The 20,159-nt window shown below is 39.7% G+C and overlaps 3 protein-coding genes across 4 annotated transcripts; 1 reads left to right on the forward strand and 2 right to left on the reverse strand.

Annotated features, from left to right (window-relative positions):
- The first annotated feature begins 2,081 nt into the window (after positions 1-2,081).
- LOC113732663 (uncharacterized) lies at positions 2,082-5,796 on the forward strand. The gene is made up of 2 exons (XM_027258586.2): positions 2,082-3,551; positions 5,060-5,796. The coding sequence occupies exons 1-2, from the start codon at positions 2,537-2,539 to the stop codon at positions 5,626-5,628; spliced, it is 1,584 nt and encodes a 527-aa protein (XP_027114387.2). The 5' UTR covers positions 2,082-2,536; the 3' UTR covers positions 5,629-5,796.
- An 865-nt stretch (positions 5,797-6,661) lies between these two features.
- On the reverse strand, positions 6,662-11,428 carry LOC113732672 (nuclear transport factor 2-like). Of its 2 annotated transcripts, none has more exons than XM_027258603.2 (10): positions 11,134-11,428; positions 10,922-10,993; positions 10,670-10,807; positions 9,914-10,202; positions 9,603-9,835; positions 9,188-9,347; positions 8,961-9,082; positions 8,821-8,880; positions 7,654-7,720; positions 6,662-7,326 (listed from the first exon to the last, which is right to left on the reverse strand). In XM_027258603.2, the coding sequence occupies exons 2-10, from the start codon at positions 10,970-10,972 to the stop codon at positions 7,043-7,045; spliced, it is 1,404 nt and encodes a 467-aa protein (XP_027114404.2). In that variant the 5' UTR covers positions 10,973-10,993; positions 11,134-11,428; the 3' UTR covers positions 6,662-7,042. The 2 variants fall into 2 exon arrangements, with proteins under 2 accessions (XP_027114404.2, XP_027114398.2); XM_027258597.2 differs by having other exon boundaries at positions 8,821-8,886; positions 11,134-11,426.
- A 5,495-nt stretch (positions 11,429-16,923) lies between these two features.
- LOC113732686 (galacturonosyltransferase 8-like) lies at positions 16,924-20,139 on the reverse strand. The gene is made up of 3 exons (XM_027258614.2): positions 19,495-20,139; positions 17,902-19,146; positions 16,924-17,558 (listed from the first exon to the last, which is right to left on the reverse strand). The coding sequence occupies exons 1-3, from the start codon at positions 19,672-19,674 to the stop codon at positions 17,283-17,285; spliced, it is 1,701 nt and encodes a 566-aa protein (XP_027114415.1). The 5' UTR covers positions 19,675-20,139; the 3' UTR covers positions 16,924-17,282.
- Positions 20,140-20,159: the final 20 nt, after the last annotated feature.

The raw sequence follows: 20,159 nt of genomic DNA on the forward strand, positions 1-20,159 counted from the left end.
TGTTCCTCCAAGGTTTTGAATCTGGTACTTTCCGCCATTGATTTAGAGGTTATTCCAAGGATTCAGCCAGCTCTGATACCACTTGTCAGGCTACTGTCTCCATGGCTGAGCTTGATCGAAGATTGATTGAGAATTTAGGAAAATTGAGCAGAGAAGAGGGAAGGGAAGAAGGGTTCGGAGAGAAGAAAAATTAGAGAGAGAAAGTGAGAGGGAAAGTATTGAATTTCTGTTATTTCTCTGATGATTCCTTTGCCAATCACACACGTACAAATAAGCTGGACAACCGACTCAATGAACTGTGTAACTAATTCTGTTATAGTGCCGCAACGTCGTTTCCATAAGTTCTAGTTTATACGGCGCCGTTACACTTATTCTTGGACAATCAAACCTAATTCGCTCAATTAATTGCAAACGACAACGTTTCCGCCATTGATTTAGAGGTTATTCCAAGGATTCAGCCAGCTCTGATACCACTTGTCAGGCTACTGTCTCCATGGCTGAGCTTGATCGAAGATTGATTGAGAATTTAGGAAAATTGAGCAGAGAAGAGGGAAGGGAAGAAGGGTTCGGAGAGAAGAAAAATTAGAGAGAGAAAGTGAGAGGGAAAGTATTGAATTTCTGTTATTTCTCTGATGATTCCTTTGCCAATCACACACGTACAAATAAGCTGGACAACCGACTCAATGAACTGTGTAACTAATTCTGTTATAGTGCCGCAACGTCGTTTCCATAAGTTCTAGTTTATACGGCGCCGTTACACTTATTCTTGGACAATCAAACCTAATTCGCTCAATTAATTGCAAACGACAACGTTTCCGCCATTGATTTAGAGGTTATTCCAAGGATTCAGCCAGCTCTGATACCACTTGTCAGGCTACTGTCTCCATGGCTGAGCTTGATCGAAGATTGATTGAGAATTTAGGAAAATTGAGCAGAGAAGAGGGAAGGGAAGAAGGGTTCGGAGAGAAGAAAAATTAGAGAGAGAAAGTGAGAGGGAAAGTATTGAATTTCTGTTATTTCTCTGATGATTCCTTTGCCAATCACACACGTACAAATAAGCTGGACAACCGACTCAATGAACTGTGTAACTAATTCTGTTATAGTGCCGCAACGTCGTTTCCATAAGTTCTAGTTTATACGGCGCCGTTACACTTATTCTTGGACAATCAAACCTAATTCGCTCAATTAATTGCAAACGACAACGTTTTGGCTTCAATTGGGGAAATTGTTGTGTTCCTGAATTTAATATTTTTGAATTCGAGTTCGACCTCGAGATCGACTTAATTAGTTCGAGCTCGACTTGAACTCGATATTGACGAACTCGAGTCGAGCCGCTCGCAATCGGCTCGCGAGCAGCTCGATTTGCGAAACACCCCTGGTGCCTAGCTGTACTTAAGATTAAAGTGCAAGGACACTTGGCCCACATGCACCAGCCTATCGTCACGTCAACCCGCTTTAATGGACTTTTCTTTTGCTTTTTCAAACCAGGCTCTCATCTTTCCCGACCTACCTGGCACTGGCAGCGACACTTTTAATCCATCGTAACTCAAGTCAGCATTCACCCTTTCCACACCAACCACTCGCCGCGTGTCCTACTCTTACCCGCCCAGATTCCCCCGCCTCGACCCGTCGCTATCTATCTCACTCCCCACACTCCACTCCCCGCTCCCTCCCTCTCTCTCCCTGTCTCTCTCAAGTCTGAACTCTGGTTTTTTTTTTTGAAAAAAAAAGAAGACGAGAACGGGAAAGCAAGCCTGCAAACAATGAAAACACACCATCAGCTGACCTGTCACATCGACCTAGCCCCACACGTGTCTCTCCTTCCTTACCCTTTTCTGAATGCTCCTTCTTCTCCTCTTCCATGTGTCGAGCTTCCGTCCATCTACGTGTCAACCCTGCTGTGGCGAAAGCGACGGTGCATCCATCCGTACTCTCAAAGCGACCCGCCAAAAAAGCATTAAGGCCATCTCCAGAAAGGAACACGTGTCGAGTTCTCGTGATCTCTGCTCTCGTGTCATCTGAGCACACCACGTGGCAGCCGGGAAACGCATGCAGGCCTTACATTACTGATCGCAGCAGCAGCAGCAGCAGCACCGGCGAATAGATTAACGTTAAAAATTGATTGAATTAAAAGCAGCGGCTCCTGGGCCCGGGGAGTCAAAGATTATGTTCACCGCTAAACGAGGATTAGCGGGCTAACCGTACTTAACGCATGTATCAAACGTTTGAAACCTTGAAGCATCGCTGCCTTTTTTTTTCATCTAACGTGTCAGCCTAACCTCCACTGTCCTCTACTCTCCTCCCCCCATGTGGCACTCCCCCCCAGCTCTCGCCTTAACCGCTCCTATTTCTGTTCTCCGCTGGCTTTGAGTTTTCTTTTGTTTTCAAGCGAAGTTTGAGCCACAGGGGAAGAAGATAATAATTGGCATCATTGTTTTTTATTGTTATCATGAAGTCATCTTAGTAGTTTCAAAATTTTATTCCTTTCTTAGTTTTCGAGTTTGAGGGGATTTTTTTTTTATAACTTTTCGTGCTGATGGGAATGTTGGAGGTATCTGGAGTTGGGGTGGGAGAGAGTGAGGAGGAAATTGAGCTGAGTTTGGAGCTATCAATAGGTGGGAGCTATGCAGGAAAATGTGAGAAGACAACTGCATTAGCAGAGGAATCCTTGTGTAAAGATGAGGAAAGGGGTGTTGAGAATATTATTGTCCCAAGATCTGGTTTTTCATCTTCTGATCATCGTCAGGCTATTGTTGTTGTGGAAAGCGATCATCATCGAGTGGAGGGCGGCCGGCTGAGGAGTGGATCATCAGAAGCTGTGGATCAAAACAGGAACATCAGGGAGATGCAAGCCTTGAGAAGAAGGGAAGCAAGAAAGAAAAGAGAAGAGAAGCTCAGAAAATCATCCGTCAATTGTAAAGGGATAATTAATGTTGCCAATCTTGACAAGGTGTGTTTGGAGGCACAGCAGTTGCAAGCCAGGGCTGAAGATAGGGCAATGAAAGAGAAGGAGAGTGTTTGGGATGATCATAGCAATCATTGTTTAGCTGGCACAAGGAAGGAGAAGAATGTTGTTGCACTTGTTATAGACACTGAGGCTATGAAAGACTCAAATTTTAGCGAAAAACAAGGTTCAGACCCTAAAGAAGCCATTGCTTCTTGTCAGCAACAAAATCTTGTTGGGGTGATGCAAATGCCGGAGGGGCTTTACCAGCAGTCACAATGCGGGCCGTTAAAGAAAAATGGTAGTGTGTATCGATATGGGGTGGCATGTTTGGGTCCCTCCGGGGTTGTGGCCGGAAACGAGGAGGATGAGATGATGAAGGAGAAGAGTATGTTTCAACCTGCATTGGGTTGTGGGAGTTTCCGGCCTTATCTTAATGCAAATGTGGTTTTGAACATGAGACATAATTCAGGGAGGGGTTGTGATTCAGGACACAACAGTAGCGGTGGCATAATGAGTAGGATTGTCAACCAGAAAGCTGTCTCCAATGGTTCTCTTGACAGAAGTTCCTCAGCCATTTCAGATTATAGAAGTACATCTGGGAAAGGTAAAACAATGCAACGTTAACACGTTTAAAGCTGCTAAATTGCTTGCTTTGATGTTTTCTTGGTTAAGTAGTAGTTTTACTTTATTGCATTTATCTTTTTGTTTAACTACAGCATTTGTCACGTATAAGGAAGGAATTGCTTAGGTGCTGGAGAGCTAAGATATTGAAAAAGAACAGTGATCTTTAGAATAAAAATGTTGGTTATAATCTATCATAATTGGAATTTCGGTAATTGGCGTTCGAGATGAAACTGATTAGTAGTAGTTCCTAGAAATTAAAGAAAACTTTGGCAGTGGATTTGTGAAAAATCAACATCAGACAAGTCGATATTGGAGAAATCGTCCAGACACAGACTCGCTTGAAAACAACAGAGTGGATCTTGAATATCGACTTTCACGTCGATTTAAGGAAATTAATTTCAAAGCCCATTGTTATGAAAACTGCAACTGACTTCAAAGTTTTTATGAAAACAGGATGGATTTCCTTCCTGCAATGTCTTTTGGGGGACAAGAACAGAAAGGGGGACGTTGTTTTTGCGCTTCTGGATGTGTTGATGCTTGGTTTATGGGCTTGTTGAACTGCAAGAACCTTTCTGAATCAATAATAGAATCGAGTCCTTTATGATGAATCAAACTTTCGAACCACTCTCCAAAATTTTATTAGTAAGCCGAGTCTATTTCTTTAAAAGTCCACTCTAGATTAGATTTCATAGAAATGATTTCGGTGTTTGGGGAATACTAATCAAAAGGACAGTAGTATTTTTCTAATTTCAATTGAAAACCACAATATTCTAAGTCTATGCAGAGCTTTCATTAATTGGTTTCCTAACATGTTCTTCTTGGATCACATCTATGTCGGGACCTGTCAAGATGCTCTAATGGTTCTCGCATTTTTGGTCTTTTCTTATGTTTGGATCGTTATCCTTCAATATTAGACCTCTTCCCAATAACACCCACATCGCACCTGCATGTTCCTCTTGGATAATTTTATATGATCTGCGGTACTCATAATAAACCTGTTTTGGTTCTATTTTGACAATAAAAAAGAAAGTGTTTCGGAATGGTGAAGCGATAAAAATGGTGATCGTCCTTTTCCTGAGAGTGCGCAAGGACACTTGTTGAACTATCTTAGGCTGGTCACCCTGATGGTAGTGCATTGACGGTCTTACATTGGAAATCAATTTGAGGGAAAAATGAAAACAAAAATAAATCTGAACAAATGAAAAGACAACTGGATAATGTGGACTTGAAATCCATATTGAAGTTAAGATAAATTCAAACTTTGCAGATGGTTGTGGATTTCTCATTTCCTCAAGTGTTCACTAGGAGCTGCCTGTGGGCTAATTGAGATCAATGAAGACATCCCATTTGATACTATATATACGGAATACCCCAGAAAAAGAATCAGAAATCTGAAATAACAACCATCAAGATGTTTGTGATGTTCTATTTTCTGGATGGGGGAAAGAAACCAGTACCAATTCGTTAACATTCTTAACACTGTTGCAGGTGGAAGCATCAGCGACACTGGAAGCCATTCCAGTTGCCTACAAGCAAATGATAGGCAGTTAAGCCTTTCAGCAACAAGCGATGCTCTGCATCAAGCTGAACCCAATAGCACTCTGAGCAATAGGGAGGGAGGGGAAGAAACAATTAGAGTGGCGAACTCGCCAAAGCAGATGTTTTTGGCCGCAGAACCACAAATTTGCATGGTCAACACTTGCGGAAATTATAAACCAGATACCAAGTCTAATGCAGTGTCTCCAAAGTTCAAGGACGCAACTTCTAGCCCTCTAAAGCAATCCAAGGAGGTCAAAGACAATCCATCCAAGATTCAATCCCATAATTTTGCGATGCCTTCTCTGCCACAAATGCCTTGTGTGTCCACCACAGGAAACGGTCCAAATGGTAAAACCATAACTGGGTTCCTGTACAGGTACACAAAGGCGGAGATTAGCATTGTCTGTGTTTGCCATGGAAGTTCTTTCTCTCCGGCTGAGTTTGTGGAGCATGCTGGAGGGATAGACATAACGCACCCACTACGGCACATTACCATGATTCCTTCCTCTTTCAGATAGCGAATGGGAAATAATCAACTCCTTTCTTTCTTTGATTTGTCTTTTCTTTTGCCTGCTGCAATAGGGTAGGAGAGAAAATTAACTAAATGCTCGGATGTAAAGCTAGTACATGGGTTTTTCCTAGTTCCCAGTAGTGCAATGAAAAAAGCTCTAATTTTACTCCTTTAATCCTGATGATGTTTTTTTACTGTCTTTGATCGTATGGACATGATTACCTTACCATGGGAATTTTGATAGGCAAGCGACCACAAGGAGCAGGTACCTAGCCACCCTGACTGCAAAACCACCGGAGCCGGCATCCACGGCCATGCCCGTTGCCCACCACCCTGGACACCATAATTTCACACATTGGGATATGCTTAATGTTCAATAACTCTCTAAGCTCACGTTCCCATTGGCTGCGTCATGTGCGGAAGCGGAAGGTTATCATGGAGATGAAAATTGTTGCACAAGAGGAAGATAAACTAGACAATGGACGGCAAAACATCGACTATCGGTGTAACAGAGAAAACTTGCTTCCGGAATGTTTACGCCCAAACGGCAAATAGGAGGACTCTTACCTTAAAAGTGCAACGAAGTCAAAGCTCAGAGATACACTACAGCCCTCCACTAACACCCGATTACCAGTGCACAGTTGATGCCTGAATTGTCCTTGCCAGCAAATCCACAGGTAGATTATGTAACGTAGCGTCGCGTCGAAGGACATTGATGAATTCGGGTAGATTGCAACAATTAATTCAAAATTTTAAGTAACACAGAAGGTATCCTGCGCCAAAAGCTGATTATCAGACATCACAAAATCATGTTAACAACGTGGAACATTTGTCAGAGCAGTTACGAATTCCAACAAGGCTTCATCTGTCACCTAAATACCAATTTCCTCGGCCTCTGAATAATTTGACATAGGAGAAGAAAGAACAAGTAACCTAATCCCATTCGTCTTCGAAGATAAGATAAAATGGCTTACACGAATAGAACAAGGTTATATATACAGTACTGCAAACAAACGAAAAAAAAAAAAAAAACCAACATATCAAAGCTAAAACCAGCTATCATTTCTTCCAAGTATCTAGAGTAAAGATACCCCCCAAAAAAGAATTCGTCGAGTACAAAAAATAAGCCCATAACCGAATAACAAGCAACTCTTCTTCGGGCTTAGTTAACCTTGTGCTGTTACATCACAAAAACTACATGGAACTTATCTACTATCCAACTATACTTGCCAGACACGAAAAAATTAGAATAGAATTTGTCAGAAATTCCAATGAAAATTTCAGGCAGCCCCAACAACCTGTTCTACCCAAAGGATATCTCTACTCACTTGATCCTTAGAACTGAAGAGAAAAGAGGAAGGGGGGGGGGGGGGGATGATCTAACATGATGTCTCACCAGCCCTAACTAACCTAATAAACCATCAAGCAGTAGCAGACACTCGAGGTGTCATATTCTTAGTTGTTCCGTTTGCCATTCCACCACCACTGCGGTTCATGCGGCCGCCATTGCTGTCAGACCTTTGGTATCCATCACCTCCGCGGTTTGATGCTACTCCTCGATTGCCACCTCTGTTGTTGAATTCATTCCTACCACCAAAATCACCTCGACTGTAGCCCCTGCCACCTCCATAGTTTCCACGGCCTCTCACTCCCTCATTTCTGAACCCTGAAACTCTTCCAGATTGATACCTTCCCCTATTATTTCCTACAAAAGCGAACGTAATAAATATCTTAGGTTGTGGCAAGAGGAACCAAGTTCAGTTCCAACACTAAACTTCATAATTGGCATATCTATTACAAACTTCAAGAAATGTAACAAGCATTGCAATCATCAGACCATCCCTTTTTTCACATGAATAAAGGCAAAAATAAAATGTTAACTGGAAGTCCTTTCTCAACCTTTTAAAATTCAGCCAAGGAACAGGCAAGGTGATAGACATCTACGAATGTTGATTTCACTCTCTCTTAATCCTTCATATATAGACCACATACACAAAACATTTATAGGAAAGCTTTGCAATTTCCAACTTGCCTCGAGAATTTGTAGACCTCTTTTCTTCAACAATGGCCTGGCGTCCACCAATTGCAATCGGAGAAGCCTGAAAATATCAAGATTAAGACATTTTGGAGGAAATGGAGTAAACAACAAAAGCAAATAAGTAATGAACCATTTAAGCTTGTCTAGTTGAAAACTAAATTAGACCAGTTAAATACTTGGGACAACGTGAAGAATAATAAGCATTTAAACCAATGAAAGAGAGATTAGCAACCACTTCTAGGAGTTTTTTATTCTCCATTTCTGTGGGGTAAGGAGGGTTTGGGGTAAGGAGGGTTTGGTGGATTGGCTGATTCACTAAAAGAGCAGATCATACAGAGGGAAGTGAAAATTTAACACCACAAGACAGCTAAGAGATACCTCAACGAATGCTTTTGCATCAAATTGGATGACAGGGCAAGGTATACCCATAAGCAATGTGAAATTAGAAACATCCCAACCTCCATAATAACACATCCCCCCTCTTTTGACAGAGAGAGAGAGAGAGAGATTTTTTTTTTGTTTTTGGGAAGGGAGGGGGTGGGGGAAGAGGGATGGCTAGCGCAGTTTGATTTGTTCATATATTTAAATGCTTTGCAATGATTCGTGGACATCAGAACAAGTTTAACACTAATGCTCATAAAGCTTTTGGCTGAAAAAACCCTGAAATGCCCATTTAAAGCTAGATGGCAACAAAGCAGTCTTCACATAACATCATAAAGGTAAAAGGAAACCAGCAATCTTTGGAAGGATTACTCAGTTACTGTGTATAGTTTCAGGTTTTTGTGTAGCATGTAGTAGTTTGTATGAATAGATGCTAAGCTGTCATTGTACTAAAGCATGCACGACTGGGATCCATCCCATCACAAGCATATATACCCCAAAAAAAAACAAACACAAAGATCTTTGCACTATAATAGCAGGGACACATGAATGACCACAGTAATTGGAAATAACTATGAACTAGAAATTTTATGAAAATAATTGTATAAAGGACAAAAACAGAAGCTCATAATCAAATGATTTAACAAAGTAGTCAAACTTTAGGGTTTCATGACTTTAATAGTTCAATAGAAACCAGACAAAGTTCAGTAACTATAATCTGTTATTAATTTAGTAAAACATAATATGGCCCTGTTCATACTATCATAGGAAAGCAGGTACCTCAATTGCTTTTTGAACTGCACTTGGTACCTCAAATTCCACAAAACCAAAACAGAAACCCTGTTGCTGCAGGAGAAAACAATATAGTCGTAAGGCAAAAAACACAAAAGTACTATGTAAATACATTTGTTCCTACTCACTCTGTTGCTTCTGACTTGAATGCCTCCATTCCTTATAGGGCCAAACTTCCTGAACTCATTCTCAAGCAATGTTACAGTAGCATTCATTGGCAAACCCTTTATGTATATTGAATAGCCATCCGCTGTTCCAAGTAAGAAAAATGGGCACATTTAAATACAAAACAATATACATGGAATCAAATACATAGCAAAAGATTAATAGTTCAAAACCCTCAAAAATAGCTTGCCTTCGCCATCTTGGTTATTCCCATTATCAACTGCATCAGGACGAGGAACCAGTCCATCAGATTCCCGTTCTGGGGGAGGGTCTTGGCTATTTGGTACAGATTTCCTAGGAGCAGGCGTAGGAGATGAAAAAGCCACTGCACTTTCCTTCAGGTCCATCACCTAAGACCCACAAAAAAAAAAAAAAAAAAAAGATTTTTGGATGAGATAACCAGTGGCAGAAGACCGAACTGCCTCCAATACCAAGAGCTAACAAACTCAAGTTTCCTATGGTTGAATCAAATTTCTACAAAAAATAGACATCATCCTATGGCATAAACATGGTTTAGAATTCTCAGTACAATGGACAACAAATCTCCAACTGTTTTTGACACACACACACACAAAAAGAGGAGTAAATTTTATAGCTTAACTCACGATGGAAGCATATGATTTCTTAGGCACTTCTTCAATTTTGGTGTTAGATTCAACCACAATCTGCATTTCATCTTGGACTTCGTCAAGAACCTCAGCTACTGGGACTTCCTCCTCAGCATTTGGGATTTCTCCATTTTCAGGAGGGTTGTACACTTCACCCCCACTAATTTCCTCAGCTGAAGAAGTGCTTTGCTCAGAAACATGATTCTCCTGCACAGCCGGAGGCGGAGGGTCTGCCAGATAACAAAAAATTAAACAATTAAAAACAATCTCTAGCAATTGGCAACAAAACAAGCATCACCATTTCATACCTTGTTCTGGAGTCACAGGGGCAACCACTTCATTTGCCACCCCCTGGTTTGCATCCTGTTGATTCCCATTTTCTACGTAGCGAAAAATGTCATTCAAAACAAAGTAGCCCCTATCTTGGGGTGCAAGGAAAAAACTCTGGGAGAAATTCCGGATCATGTTGTCGTTCCCAGTCAGATATCCAGTAACAAGAACCTGCACTCCCCCGTTAAAAGACTCTTGAGCATCTACAGACCTGATCTCTGCTCTGAACTGCTCATAGTTAAGTGACAATATTTTCTCATTGATTGCCTGTAAATTTGCCACAAAACCAGACAACATGAAAAACTTGGAAACTATAAACCTTCAAAACCGTAGGAGCTTTTTTGTTTTTTATCATGCTTCTTATCAATGAATGTTCTTCAAATACAAATCCTTTTAACCTTTCATCTTTCTTTGACAATTAATTGCAATAAATCCAACTCCTTGTGACTCACTTGTTTCAAGCCTAATTAGTTTCAGTAGATCCAACTTTCTTTAAGGAGAACCACCACAGCAGAATTCTCGCTTAAGCTATAAAATGAAACAACCCCATACTAGGAATTACAACTTCATTCATAAACCTCTTCATCTTTCCTCTAGCTTCTAAAACTGGATACATAAAGCTTAAAAATGGCGCTACCACTAAATAATAGAAAAATCAACCACCAAACCATAATATTGTCAGAATTAGCAGAATTACAATACAAAAGAGTATTTCAAAGATATAAAAAGTTTACTTGCATAGTTGTGGTGATGCTCATGCTGCCATCATCTCCGGGCCGCCCAAGCTTACTCATATCCTGATAAAACCTGTAAACAAGCTCCGGCGAGTGGTGCAGTATATGATAGTACTGTTGCACAAAGGCATTCCCAACCTACTCAAAGAAAAATCGGATCAAAACCGTATAAATGAGGCTAAAAAAATTCAAGAATATTCACGAAAAGAGGAAACAAGGAACTCAAACGAAAATCCTTGGACAAATACATACAACTTGTGCAGAAACTGGTTGCTGCGCCGCTACTGCTGCTGCTGCTGCCATCAGCGATGGATCCCCCTCAACCTACAAAAAAACCCTAAGAGTAAGCGTAACTAGTAGATACCCTAACTCCTCGTAAATCTTAGGGTAAGAATGATTCTACACAAAGAAATGCAAATACGATAAGATAATTTTTTTTTTTTTTTGGGTGATCTGGTGGTTACCTGGATTCGACTTGGATCAAAGGAAGGTGGAGAGAGAAGCCGGATTTCTCTAGTTTCTCTCTGTTCTGTTTTGGTTTGGCTCGAATTCTTGCGACTCACTCTCTCCTCTGGAGCAGCGGAAGGGGAAGCTAGGGTTTTGCAGGGTTAGGCGGGCGGGAGGATGTTTGGCTTTGGGAGGCAGCAGAGGAGGAGCTGAGAGCGGAGGAGAGAGCGGAAGTAAATAAGGGTTTGAGTGGATTTTTATATAATTTGCTAGAGAGAGAGAAAGAGAGAGGGTGCGTATAACGGAGGCAAGTGCAACAGAATACCAATAATCGGGTCGACCTCTTTTTGGTTCTTGCCCTTTTTCTCTTTACCTCATCAATTTGTTTTTTCTGGATTCTTTTAATAAGCGTTATTCAACGGGCAAAAAAAATCAGTCAAACCCCCCATTTATGAAAAAATAACAAATTTAACATATTATTATTTCTACAACATATTATTATTGACATTAGATTCTTTTCAACATTTGTTCGCCCAGCACCCAGTTCTACAGCTTTATCATTATTGTCATCAACGTGTTTAGACGTTGAAATATTATTGTCAAATAAAAAAGTGATTGAAAATATAATGATATATGTTGAAAATGTGTTTGTGATACACGTAAATAAATTTATTTTACAAATAAAACCTATCCAAACACGCACGAATATTCATTAGTGATTGTTTTTTTCATATGGACTAAGCCATAAATAGGGGGTTTTATTTTTTTTTTAATGAACGTGCAGATACTATTAAAAATTAATGCCAAGCAAAGGAATAGTAAAATGTTGGAATCAACAGCACAGCTTGTAAGAATTATATTATACTAATATCATAGTAAGATAGTGGTTTACGGACAAACGTACGAGACGAATGATGAGAGCAGACTGGATTTAATGAACGGCGAGGCAGATAGTATCGCAATTAATAATAATATCTTGGAGGAATGATTTTGATGAGCGTCATTTTGTGCCACTCATTACTACCAATACGAATTATTGAAGTCATTGAGAAAGGCGAGTAGAATTTATTACGGAATTGTTAAGACCGAATAAATTTTCCAACTAATGTTCAGCAAGCAAAATAGATTGGCGTACGGATTTTAATTAGAGAAGCATATAACATCTTGAACTTGACCTAGTATATGTTTTAGTTTTACAAGGGTGTTAATTCGGCTTTTTGAATCGGATTTTGACAAATTATACAAATTTTAGGCTTTTGAACTTTCGAATTTCGGATTCAAATTAAAATGTTCAAACTCAACTCACACTATTATATGAGTTTTGGATTCAACCCAAACTCATAATTAAATATATAATTTATATTTTATCATTTCAATTACTAAAGATTTATAAATAAATTATTAACATTTTATGTCATAATATATATAATCATAAAATTATATATATATATATACAATTATACTCATTTATGAGTCGGATCTGAATCCAACATGACTCAAACTCGCGACTCACAATTAGTTTGACCTCAATATTTAGGTCCAAACTCTGTCTAACCCAATTAAACTTCAGACGTAATGAGTTTTTTGCGAAACCAAATGGGCGGGGCTCAAACGATCCGGATCTTGTTGACAGCCCTAATCTTTGGTTAAAGAGAAAACTCATGCTACATCTTTGCTTAGTTACTTCCAATCGTATAATCCCATGCTCACTCTTCCACCTTACATTTCTAAAAATTGCAACAATTCGCCCGTAAAGTTTTTAGTGTTTTTAATTACGATGCCTACGTTCCATTGTTGGAACATAGGCATCTTTGAAGAGACGTAGTAAAAAAGAATCCCTTGTTTGTTTTTCACGAGTGTATGGAAACAAGGCGGTGAAAGATTCAAAACTTTATTCTCAAGGCCATTATCCGTCTTCTCTCACAAGTAAATAAACGTTCTATTTGGCTCTTTGACGATGGTTATGATTCCAATTCCGCCTCAGATAAGTAAATAAACGTGTGTTTTTAATCAAATCTTTATCGCATAACTTGTGTGTGTGTGGTATGCTTGAGTTGAGCAACAAGTGCTAAATCTCATCCAGTCGAGTTCAAATGGCTAAACAAATTTACATTTGTAACGTCTCAAGCTAAGGTTGTGTTGGAATTGTAATTTTTTAAAATTTTTGTAGTTTATGTATTGTAGCGATTTGATATATGTAAGATAAAAAGGCGTTCACGAAAAATGTAGAATCCCTTTCGAAAAGTACAAACTAGCTCGTTCGCTGTCTTTCTTAAGATAAAACGGCTCCATTGACCAGAGTGAGTCTTGGCTTCCCACCAGAAACAATAATGATAAAGACGAGACTACAAATCAGCGTCAACGTGCCTAAATTTTTTTTCCAAGAGGGAGACAGAGATTGAATTTGTGTCTTCCAGTATAAAGATTTACCCGAAGCCGAGCTTTAAGCATATCCTTGATCATACTTTGAGATACCCTAACTTCTCTTTCATTTATCAGCCAATATTAATAAAGCCTTGGTTTCTGAAGGCTGAAGAGCAGCATCCTCTGGAAAAAACCTAGCTTCCGCCTCTTAGACACTAGAGCTAGCCCTGGCCCGAGCAAAACGGCTCAGCCAAACACAGATAAAATTTCACCCTCTTTTCATGCGCTCGCCGTAGATGGAGAACACCCTTCTCCTCTCAGTCCTTGCTTATTTGCTGTCCTCGTATGAAAGGCCAAAATTTCATTGGCAACTTTTTTTCCTCCCCAACACACTAAATCCAGGAAATTCGAAGAAAAACGAGAAGCTAGAGATTACTGAAATTTACACGGTATTTGCAAGAGAAGCAAGAAGATGTCTTCAATGTACTAGCTCTGCTAGTTCAATCATCAATGAATCTTGTCATTATGGCTTCAGAAACCCATAATTTGGGCACTCTGTCTAATGCTGCCTAGACATGCTAGCGTGCTACTAACCGGAAAAAGTTGCTTTTATACTGCCATAAGATCTAGTATATAAAATATGTATTAGCTCAAATTTTGAATATCCTCAACTTTATAACTGCAAGAGCAACCGCAAAAGTACTACTGATAAATGCATGGATAAGAGACGCTTTGAAATGACATGACATTACTATCACCCACACTAATAAAACTATTTTGGGAAGACCATTCGATAATCTATTAATAAATAAATTCAGCTTGAGTCACCATAATAATTTTATTAACACGAGCATACATAAGAAAGAGAGACATGCTAGCAGGAGCCAGAAGGCCATGAAAAGAACATGAAATCCATAATGAATAGCAAAGTGTACAACCATCATATAGGATCTTGATCACAAATACTCGATCCCTTTTTATTTCTTCCAATACACACCAAATTTTGGAAGAACAAAGACTACCAAGCGTGGATAAACACGAAGGCACAGACACTACCGTCATACACAAGACTGACCATTTCACACACTCGTATCTTAATTTTCTCAGCCTCCCTTGTGTATATCTTTTCTTTAGCCTTAAGTAATTTCAAATCAGGAATATTACCAGGTGGAAGCAACAGACGACTTGAAAAACAGGTAGCCAGCCATACAAATTTGGGTTTCATCACAACTCCGTGGTCGTCATAATAAACTACTTCCAATAACATCGCTAACATAAACAAGTACTTAAACCATATATGGACATTTGCATGTCCCTTTGCTATTATTGTTTGGTGACTTGGGTAAAACATCCGAAAGCATGTCGGCCCGTTTCGCCGGCAAGAGGCAAGTTTCATGCTTTCAATTGATTAATAATGGATTACCCAGCATTTCCATATTATAAGATGGTAACACAGTTGCCATGTATATATTCTAACTCTGCCACATGATCTTCATCAGCAACATTCACCCGAAGAAGGCATATTCTTGCCTCTTCTCACGCTTCACAAGGTAAAACACTTTTAGCTTGTCCTTATTAAAAATCCACAATCTGTTTCCCAGATCTAATTTGTAGATAAAAATGCGGATCTTCCAAAGCTTTTCTCCTATTTTCACTATTTCCATAGGCACACACATAATACTTTTGACAGCCATGCCCTTTGCCAGCAAAAATCTTAAAGGCAAGTTCTTTCTTACATATAGAGGGTGAAACCCAAACATTTAGTTAATTTTATGTACTTAAACAGGGCAATTAAGTGTCTTCAAGAAGGTAAGCTGACCATTTAACAATTCGTTTGGGAGAAAACAATGCCACAGTCCTTGTCCAATCAACTCATTGTTCAACCCAAAAGCATGAATCCTTCAGAAAGTTGCTTGTATAGCTCTTCCACACCATGATAATCATTCCACTATGTCTCAAATGAGGTTTATTGCATTCAGTTATTATACTATTGTGAATGAGGATTAAGGAGCAAATGATGCTACAAGCAGTCAATGCAAAAGACACCAGGGGCCATTACGCAAATTGACAGCAGCATCAGATCATCCTTGGTTCATACTTATCTAACATATAAAAGTTCAATGATCAGGATACACATGGGCCTTCTATTCAAAAACATATTTCTTGGACCAAAATATACTTTTGAACAAAAGGACCATGGGAATCAAGATCATGAAATTTTACATGCTATCACATAACCACAGCTACAAGCAATAAAGCTAAACGTATGATGCTTTTCAATGTCAGAGTAGGACACCCTGGATCGAGAGGGTTGAGATATCAAACTAGAAAAAGGGAAAGAATTTTAATATGCATACAAACACAGGACATCAGTGTCTTCATGGGTTAGATTTTAGGCTCAGGTCATTTTCATTTTCCAGTTACAATACTTAATCCACGACCTCAAATATTTTATTTTATTCACACCAAAACTATCCATAGACAATTCAATCAGTTTGGTTTCAGGTTGGGTGCACAGGTTGAAATCCTAGATTAGCACTGGGATTGTCTTCAGTCATCCTGTAAGAGTAATTCCGTCGGAAGATTTTAATAAAGATGACCAGAAAAGCATAGATGACAGAAGCTCAAACTTTTTGCCCCTTGGGAATGAGAACAAATACAAGAAAAGGAAAGTGAGCATATAAACAAACAAAATAAGAACTAAAAACAAATTCAGGATACTGCCCTAGTTAAATTAAACACAAAACCAATAAAACATTACTAAATATTATACGTGAAAGTTTCTTGCCACCCCGAAATAGGTTTCAAGCTACAATCAGTCAAAGCTAAAATGAAAAATGAAATTGGCTGTTAATAACGGCCAGTACTACCCTAAAGTCCATCAAAATATGTATACATACACACACACACACATACATATATATACACATACATATATATATATAGACACAAGAAGTTCTTTAAAAATATATATGTATAAATGCAACAAGCTTATCTTTAGCTTATTATTGCACAACAAAAATTCTCTATATCACAATTCCAAATAGAAAGAAACAAGGTGTATCCTCATATTGAAAACTGAAGGGCCCAATGACAATGAGGAGCTTCTGTCATGTAAGCAAAACATCAATTGATTCAATTATTTCCTAATGAGTTTCCCAACACCAACATGTGAACTTCACACGAGACACATAAGAGGCCAATGCCAGAGTTTGTGGAGGCTAAAGATTGTTTCAGAAACAGGAACAAAGCAATCGAGACAGCAGGTCAGACATGTAAGTCCCTGTTACTAATGGTAAAAGACAGGTACTTGAAAACTGATTATCCAAAATTTGGGCACCTCACTTATATACTTACAGCTTAAGAGGGTTACATCTATTATTTCATAAAGCCCATCCAAATAACAATATGTGGAAAGGGCAGCTAAAAACAAAATTCCAAACTGCAGACAAATGGGAGCAATTAAACCTTTAACTGAAAAAAATTGGTAACCATTACCCACAACATCATTGCGCATCTCTAATAGTACAAATTTGTTAATTAGAAAAAAAAAACAAAGCATTCTATAAAGCTTAACTTTCAGTCCCCAAATTTCAACTGTAAACATTATGAACAGTTAAGGAGTAGAACTCTAGACTAGTATAGCAGTGATGAATGCTGAAAGTTGAACAGAGAAGAAAGTTTTTAAGGCATAAAACATTAGAATTGATTTACGTGTAAGAGAGGTGCGCAGGCCACAGGAAAAGGTGCTGGCAAAACTTGCTTGGGCAATCCTTCAACACATGTCACTTCATAACATTAGCTATAGACCAAAATTGCAGGCTTGGATATGCTCATTTTCATAGTCAACATACTTTGTCCAAAGGGGCCTATACTGAAGCATGCCAATATCAAGCCACGGTTTCAGATTCCCGTTAAAGTGCACAACTGCAGCATTGGTAATCTCAGCCTTGTCGATGAATGGATTATAACCAAGGCCCAAAACATGCCAAGACTTGTCTAGTGGTTTCGTTGTTGAGTAGTATGTGATGAGACCTGGAGGCAATGTTCCCAATTTCCAGAGTGTGCGATTTTCATTCTGCCAAAGAGATATTCGTGATTTTAACAGTGACAAAAGAAATTTTTTGATTGCTAATGTCCTTGATGCACATAATAGATAACAGAAAATAATACATAACACAGCAAAGAGTAAGGCAATGAAGCTATGGCTCCGCAACCCCAGGATATTAGCAATACAAGCATATAAACAAATCAGTTGCTGATCCTAGTCCTAATACCAAAAAAGGCGAGAATAATACGTTACTTGGTAAAAGAAAGAATAGAATTGATTATCTTGAATAGAATTGTACCACTACCACACAGAAATTAACATGCGTGGGTTACTAATCAAGGGCAAATATTGAATTTCAATGTAGGCTTACCAGATTCTGCCAATAGTGGTATTCTTCAGTACATTTCTCCCTCCTCCATGCGTCCAAGTCGAAGAAATTCATCCCATAAGCCCAAGCACATGCATTGGGATTGAATTTAGCGTTAATTAAAGGATGAGAAAAATTCATGTATTGTTTATACCGGTGAAATGACCCAAAGCATGTCTCTACGGCACCATTCACCTTCCCATCCATATCAATCTTCCAAAGCCCAGTCAAATCCTTTTGCACCACAATATCATCATCCAAGAACAAGATCCTGTGCAATTTCGGGTACATTTCTGGCAAGTAGAACCTCAGATGATTCAAAATGGAAAGATACTTGGGATTCCTGAATTTCATGTTTGTCGTATCTTTTGTTGCATTCTCCAGCTTATTTTCAAAGTAAAACTTCTGGAGATTTGCAGATTCGAGCTGTCTAAGAACTGGGACATAAGAAGAGTTCAAAAATTTGTAATCTTCGACAGCCTTCACTTCAATGTGCGCCCCGTTGTAATCCTTGATCTTGAACATGACTTGCATAGCCCCCAGGTTCATCTTATCAGTCACCACATGAAACACATGCTTCCATGGCTCTTTCGAGTTGTTGACAGCAGAATTTACGACTACGGAGGCAGCAATCACATTATCAGAGAAGATGGCATAGTGATACAGTTTTGGATCCTCAAACTCTGGTGGCACAGGCTTCCCTTCATCAGTATATTTCTCCGGGTGCGCAACTCGCTCTTCCATCAGCCTCATAGCCACGCAGTGCAAACTCTTGGGGATCGACTTTGCAGCAATCAAGCTTGAGAAAGCAGCCTGCTTCCTCACCTTGGTTAACTGCTCATTCACAGCAAAAATGTTATCTTTCAGCTTCTGAATTTTGAGTTGATTATCAAAACTCTCTTTGGCCTCTGAGATAACTTGCCGCGTCATTTTAATCCTCTCCTTCAACTCCTTCTCGAACTGTCTGAGCACTGATTCGTCAATTGAGTCGGCATCCATGCCAAACAGACTGCGATAGAAAGGTTTGGATATTAGATCAGTGTAGTTCCGGGAAAGATCCGCAAAAACCCTAACAAGCTTAGAGTTCTCAAGCTTGAGCTTCCTAGCATAGGAAGCATAAGCGAGAACCAAAGATCGGTGATCATCGGCTTGCTTTCGAATCTGATCGAGTCTAGGCTTCAGGGGATCGGATTTCAGCGCCAGTACAGACCTCCTAGACCGTCCTCCGCCGGCCAAACCAAAAGAGCCCTAAATTCAACAGAAAATCCTGTTAATACAACATGAATGCGTTATGAGCCCTAGATGAGACATGTGAGTGACAGAGAAATTTGTAGGTGAAGGCAGGGCACAAACGTTCCAAATGGGGTAGGAATGACAGAACGCATAAAAATCACTGCAAGAAAAGCACGATATCCTTCAAATATAATTATCGAGTTACTAATTTCTACCTTTAATTAGACAGTCAAACTATGACGAATATGCAGAGGAATAAACACATGACCTAAATAACATATATATGCATGAAATGCTAAAGAGAATGGGGAGGGAGGGAATTAGTAGAATGAACGGATGAGGGAGGAAGGGTGGGAAGCAGACCTGGTCGAGATCGGAGGAATGGGAGGAAGAGGAGTGGAGGAGAGAGAGGGTGGAGAAAAGGAAAAGGGCGAGGGCGAGGAGGAGAGTGGCGAAGAGCTTGAAAGACGAGGAGTTGGAGGTAGAAAGGCGAGGGGCGGGAGGCCGATCTCGGAGTAAGGCCCGAAACCTTCCAATCGCCATGTCCTCCTTTCGTATCCTAGAGATTCCCAGGAAGCAGCAATAACAATATAATAATTTCGTTGAATCGCTTTGTCTATGTCAATGTACTTTAGTTGCGATGCAATTTCGATATTCCAAGGAAAATGGCAAATGAAAAGAGGGCAAGAAGGCAAGAGGGAGTGGGAGAGAGATGTCGGTGGTAGTTTGCCTCCCGCGGCTACTACTGCTGCAGTGCTGCTGCTGGCCTCTCAAGTCTCAACTCAACGAACGCGGGGACTGGGGCCTAGTGAGTTGACGGCGGTGACGGTGGTGAGAGAGAGAGGAGAGCGCGTTTTCGTATCTTCTTCTACAGATAGGTGCTGTTCATCACATCACACTCCTGTCCTGCGCATGATGATGAGGCGAGAAACTGAATAATACTACTACTACTATCTCTAGAAGGGATGTTAAGTGACGCTAGTAATTATAAGGTACGTTTGTTGTTGTGATAAGAAGCGTTAACTCAC

Source organism: Coffea arabica, chromosome 1c (genome assembly GCF_036785885.1).
Source record: "Coffea arabica cultivar ET-39 chromosome 1c, Coffea Arabica ET-39 HiFi, whole genome shotgun sequence".
NCBI classification, from domain to species: domain Eukaryota; kingdom Viridiplantae; phylum Streptophyta; class Magnoliopsida; order Gentianales; family Rubiaceae; genus Coffea; species Coffea arabica.

What these genes read in the sequence shown, in the direction of transcription:
- LOC113732663 (XM_027258586.2), top strand. Translation starts at nt 2,537, where the DNA reads ATGGGAATGTTGGAGGTATCTGGAGTTGGGGTGGGAGAGAGTGAGGAG. An exon ending in TAGAAGTACATCTGGGAAAG is followed by an intron (nt 3,552 to 5,059) that starts GTAAAACAATGC and finishes ACACTGTTGCAG; the next exon opens with GTGGAAGCATCAGCGACACT.
- LOC113732672 (XM_027258597.2), bottom strand. Translation starts at nt 10,972, where the DNA reads ATGGCAGCAGCAGCAGCAGTAGCGGCGCAGCAACCAGTTTCTGCACAA. An exon ending in CCCTGTGACTCCAGAACAAG is followed by an intron (nt 9,836 to 9,913) that starts GTATGAAATGGT and finishes GTTATCTGGCAG; the next exon opens with ACCCTCCGCCTCCGGCTGTG. An exon ending in GAATAACCAAGATGGCGAAG is followed by an intron (nt 9,083 to 9,187) that starts GCAAGCTATTTT and finishes TACTTGGAACAG; the next exon opens with CGGATGGCTATTCAATATAC.
- LOC113732686 (XM_027258614.2), bottom strand. Translation starts at nt 19,674, where the DNA reads ATGGCGATTGGAAGGTTTCGGGCCTTACTCCGAGATCGGCCTCCCGCC. An exon ending in ATTCCTCCGATCTCGACCAG is followed by an intron (nt 19,147 to 19,494) that starts GTCTGCTTCCCA and finishes TGTTGAATTTAG; the next exon opens with GGCTCTTTTGGTTTGGCCGG. An exon ending in ACCACTATTGGCAGAATCTG is followed by an intron (nt 17,559 to 17,901) that starts GTAAGCCTACAT and finishes TCTCTTTGGCAG; the next exon opens with AATGAAAATCGCACACTCTG.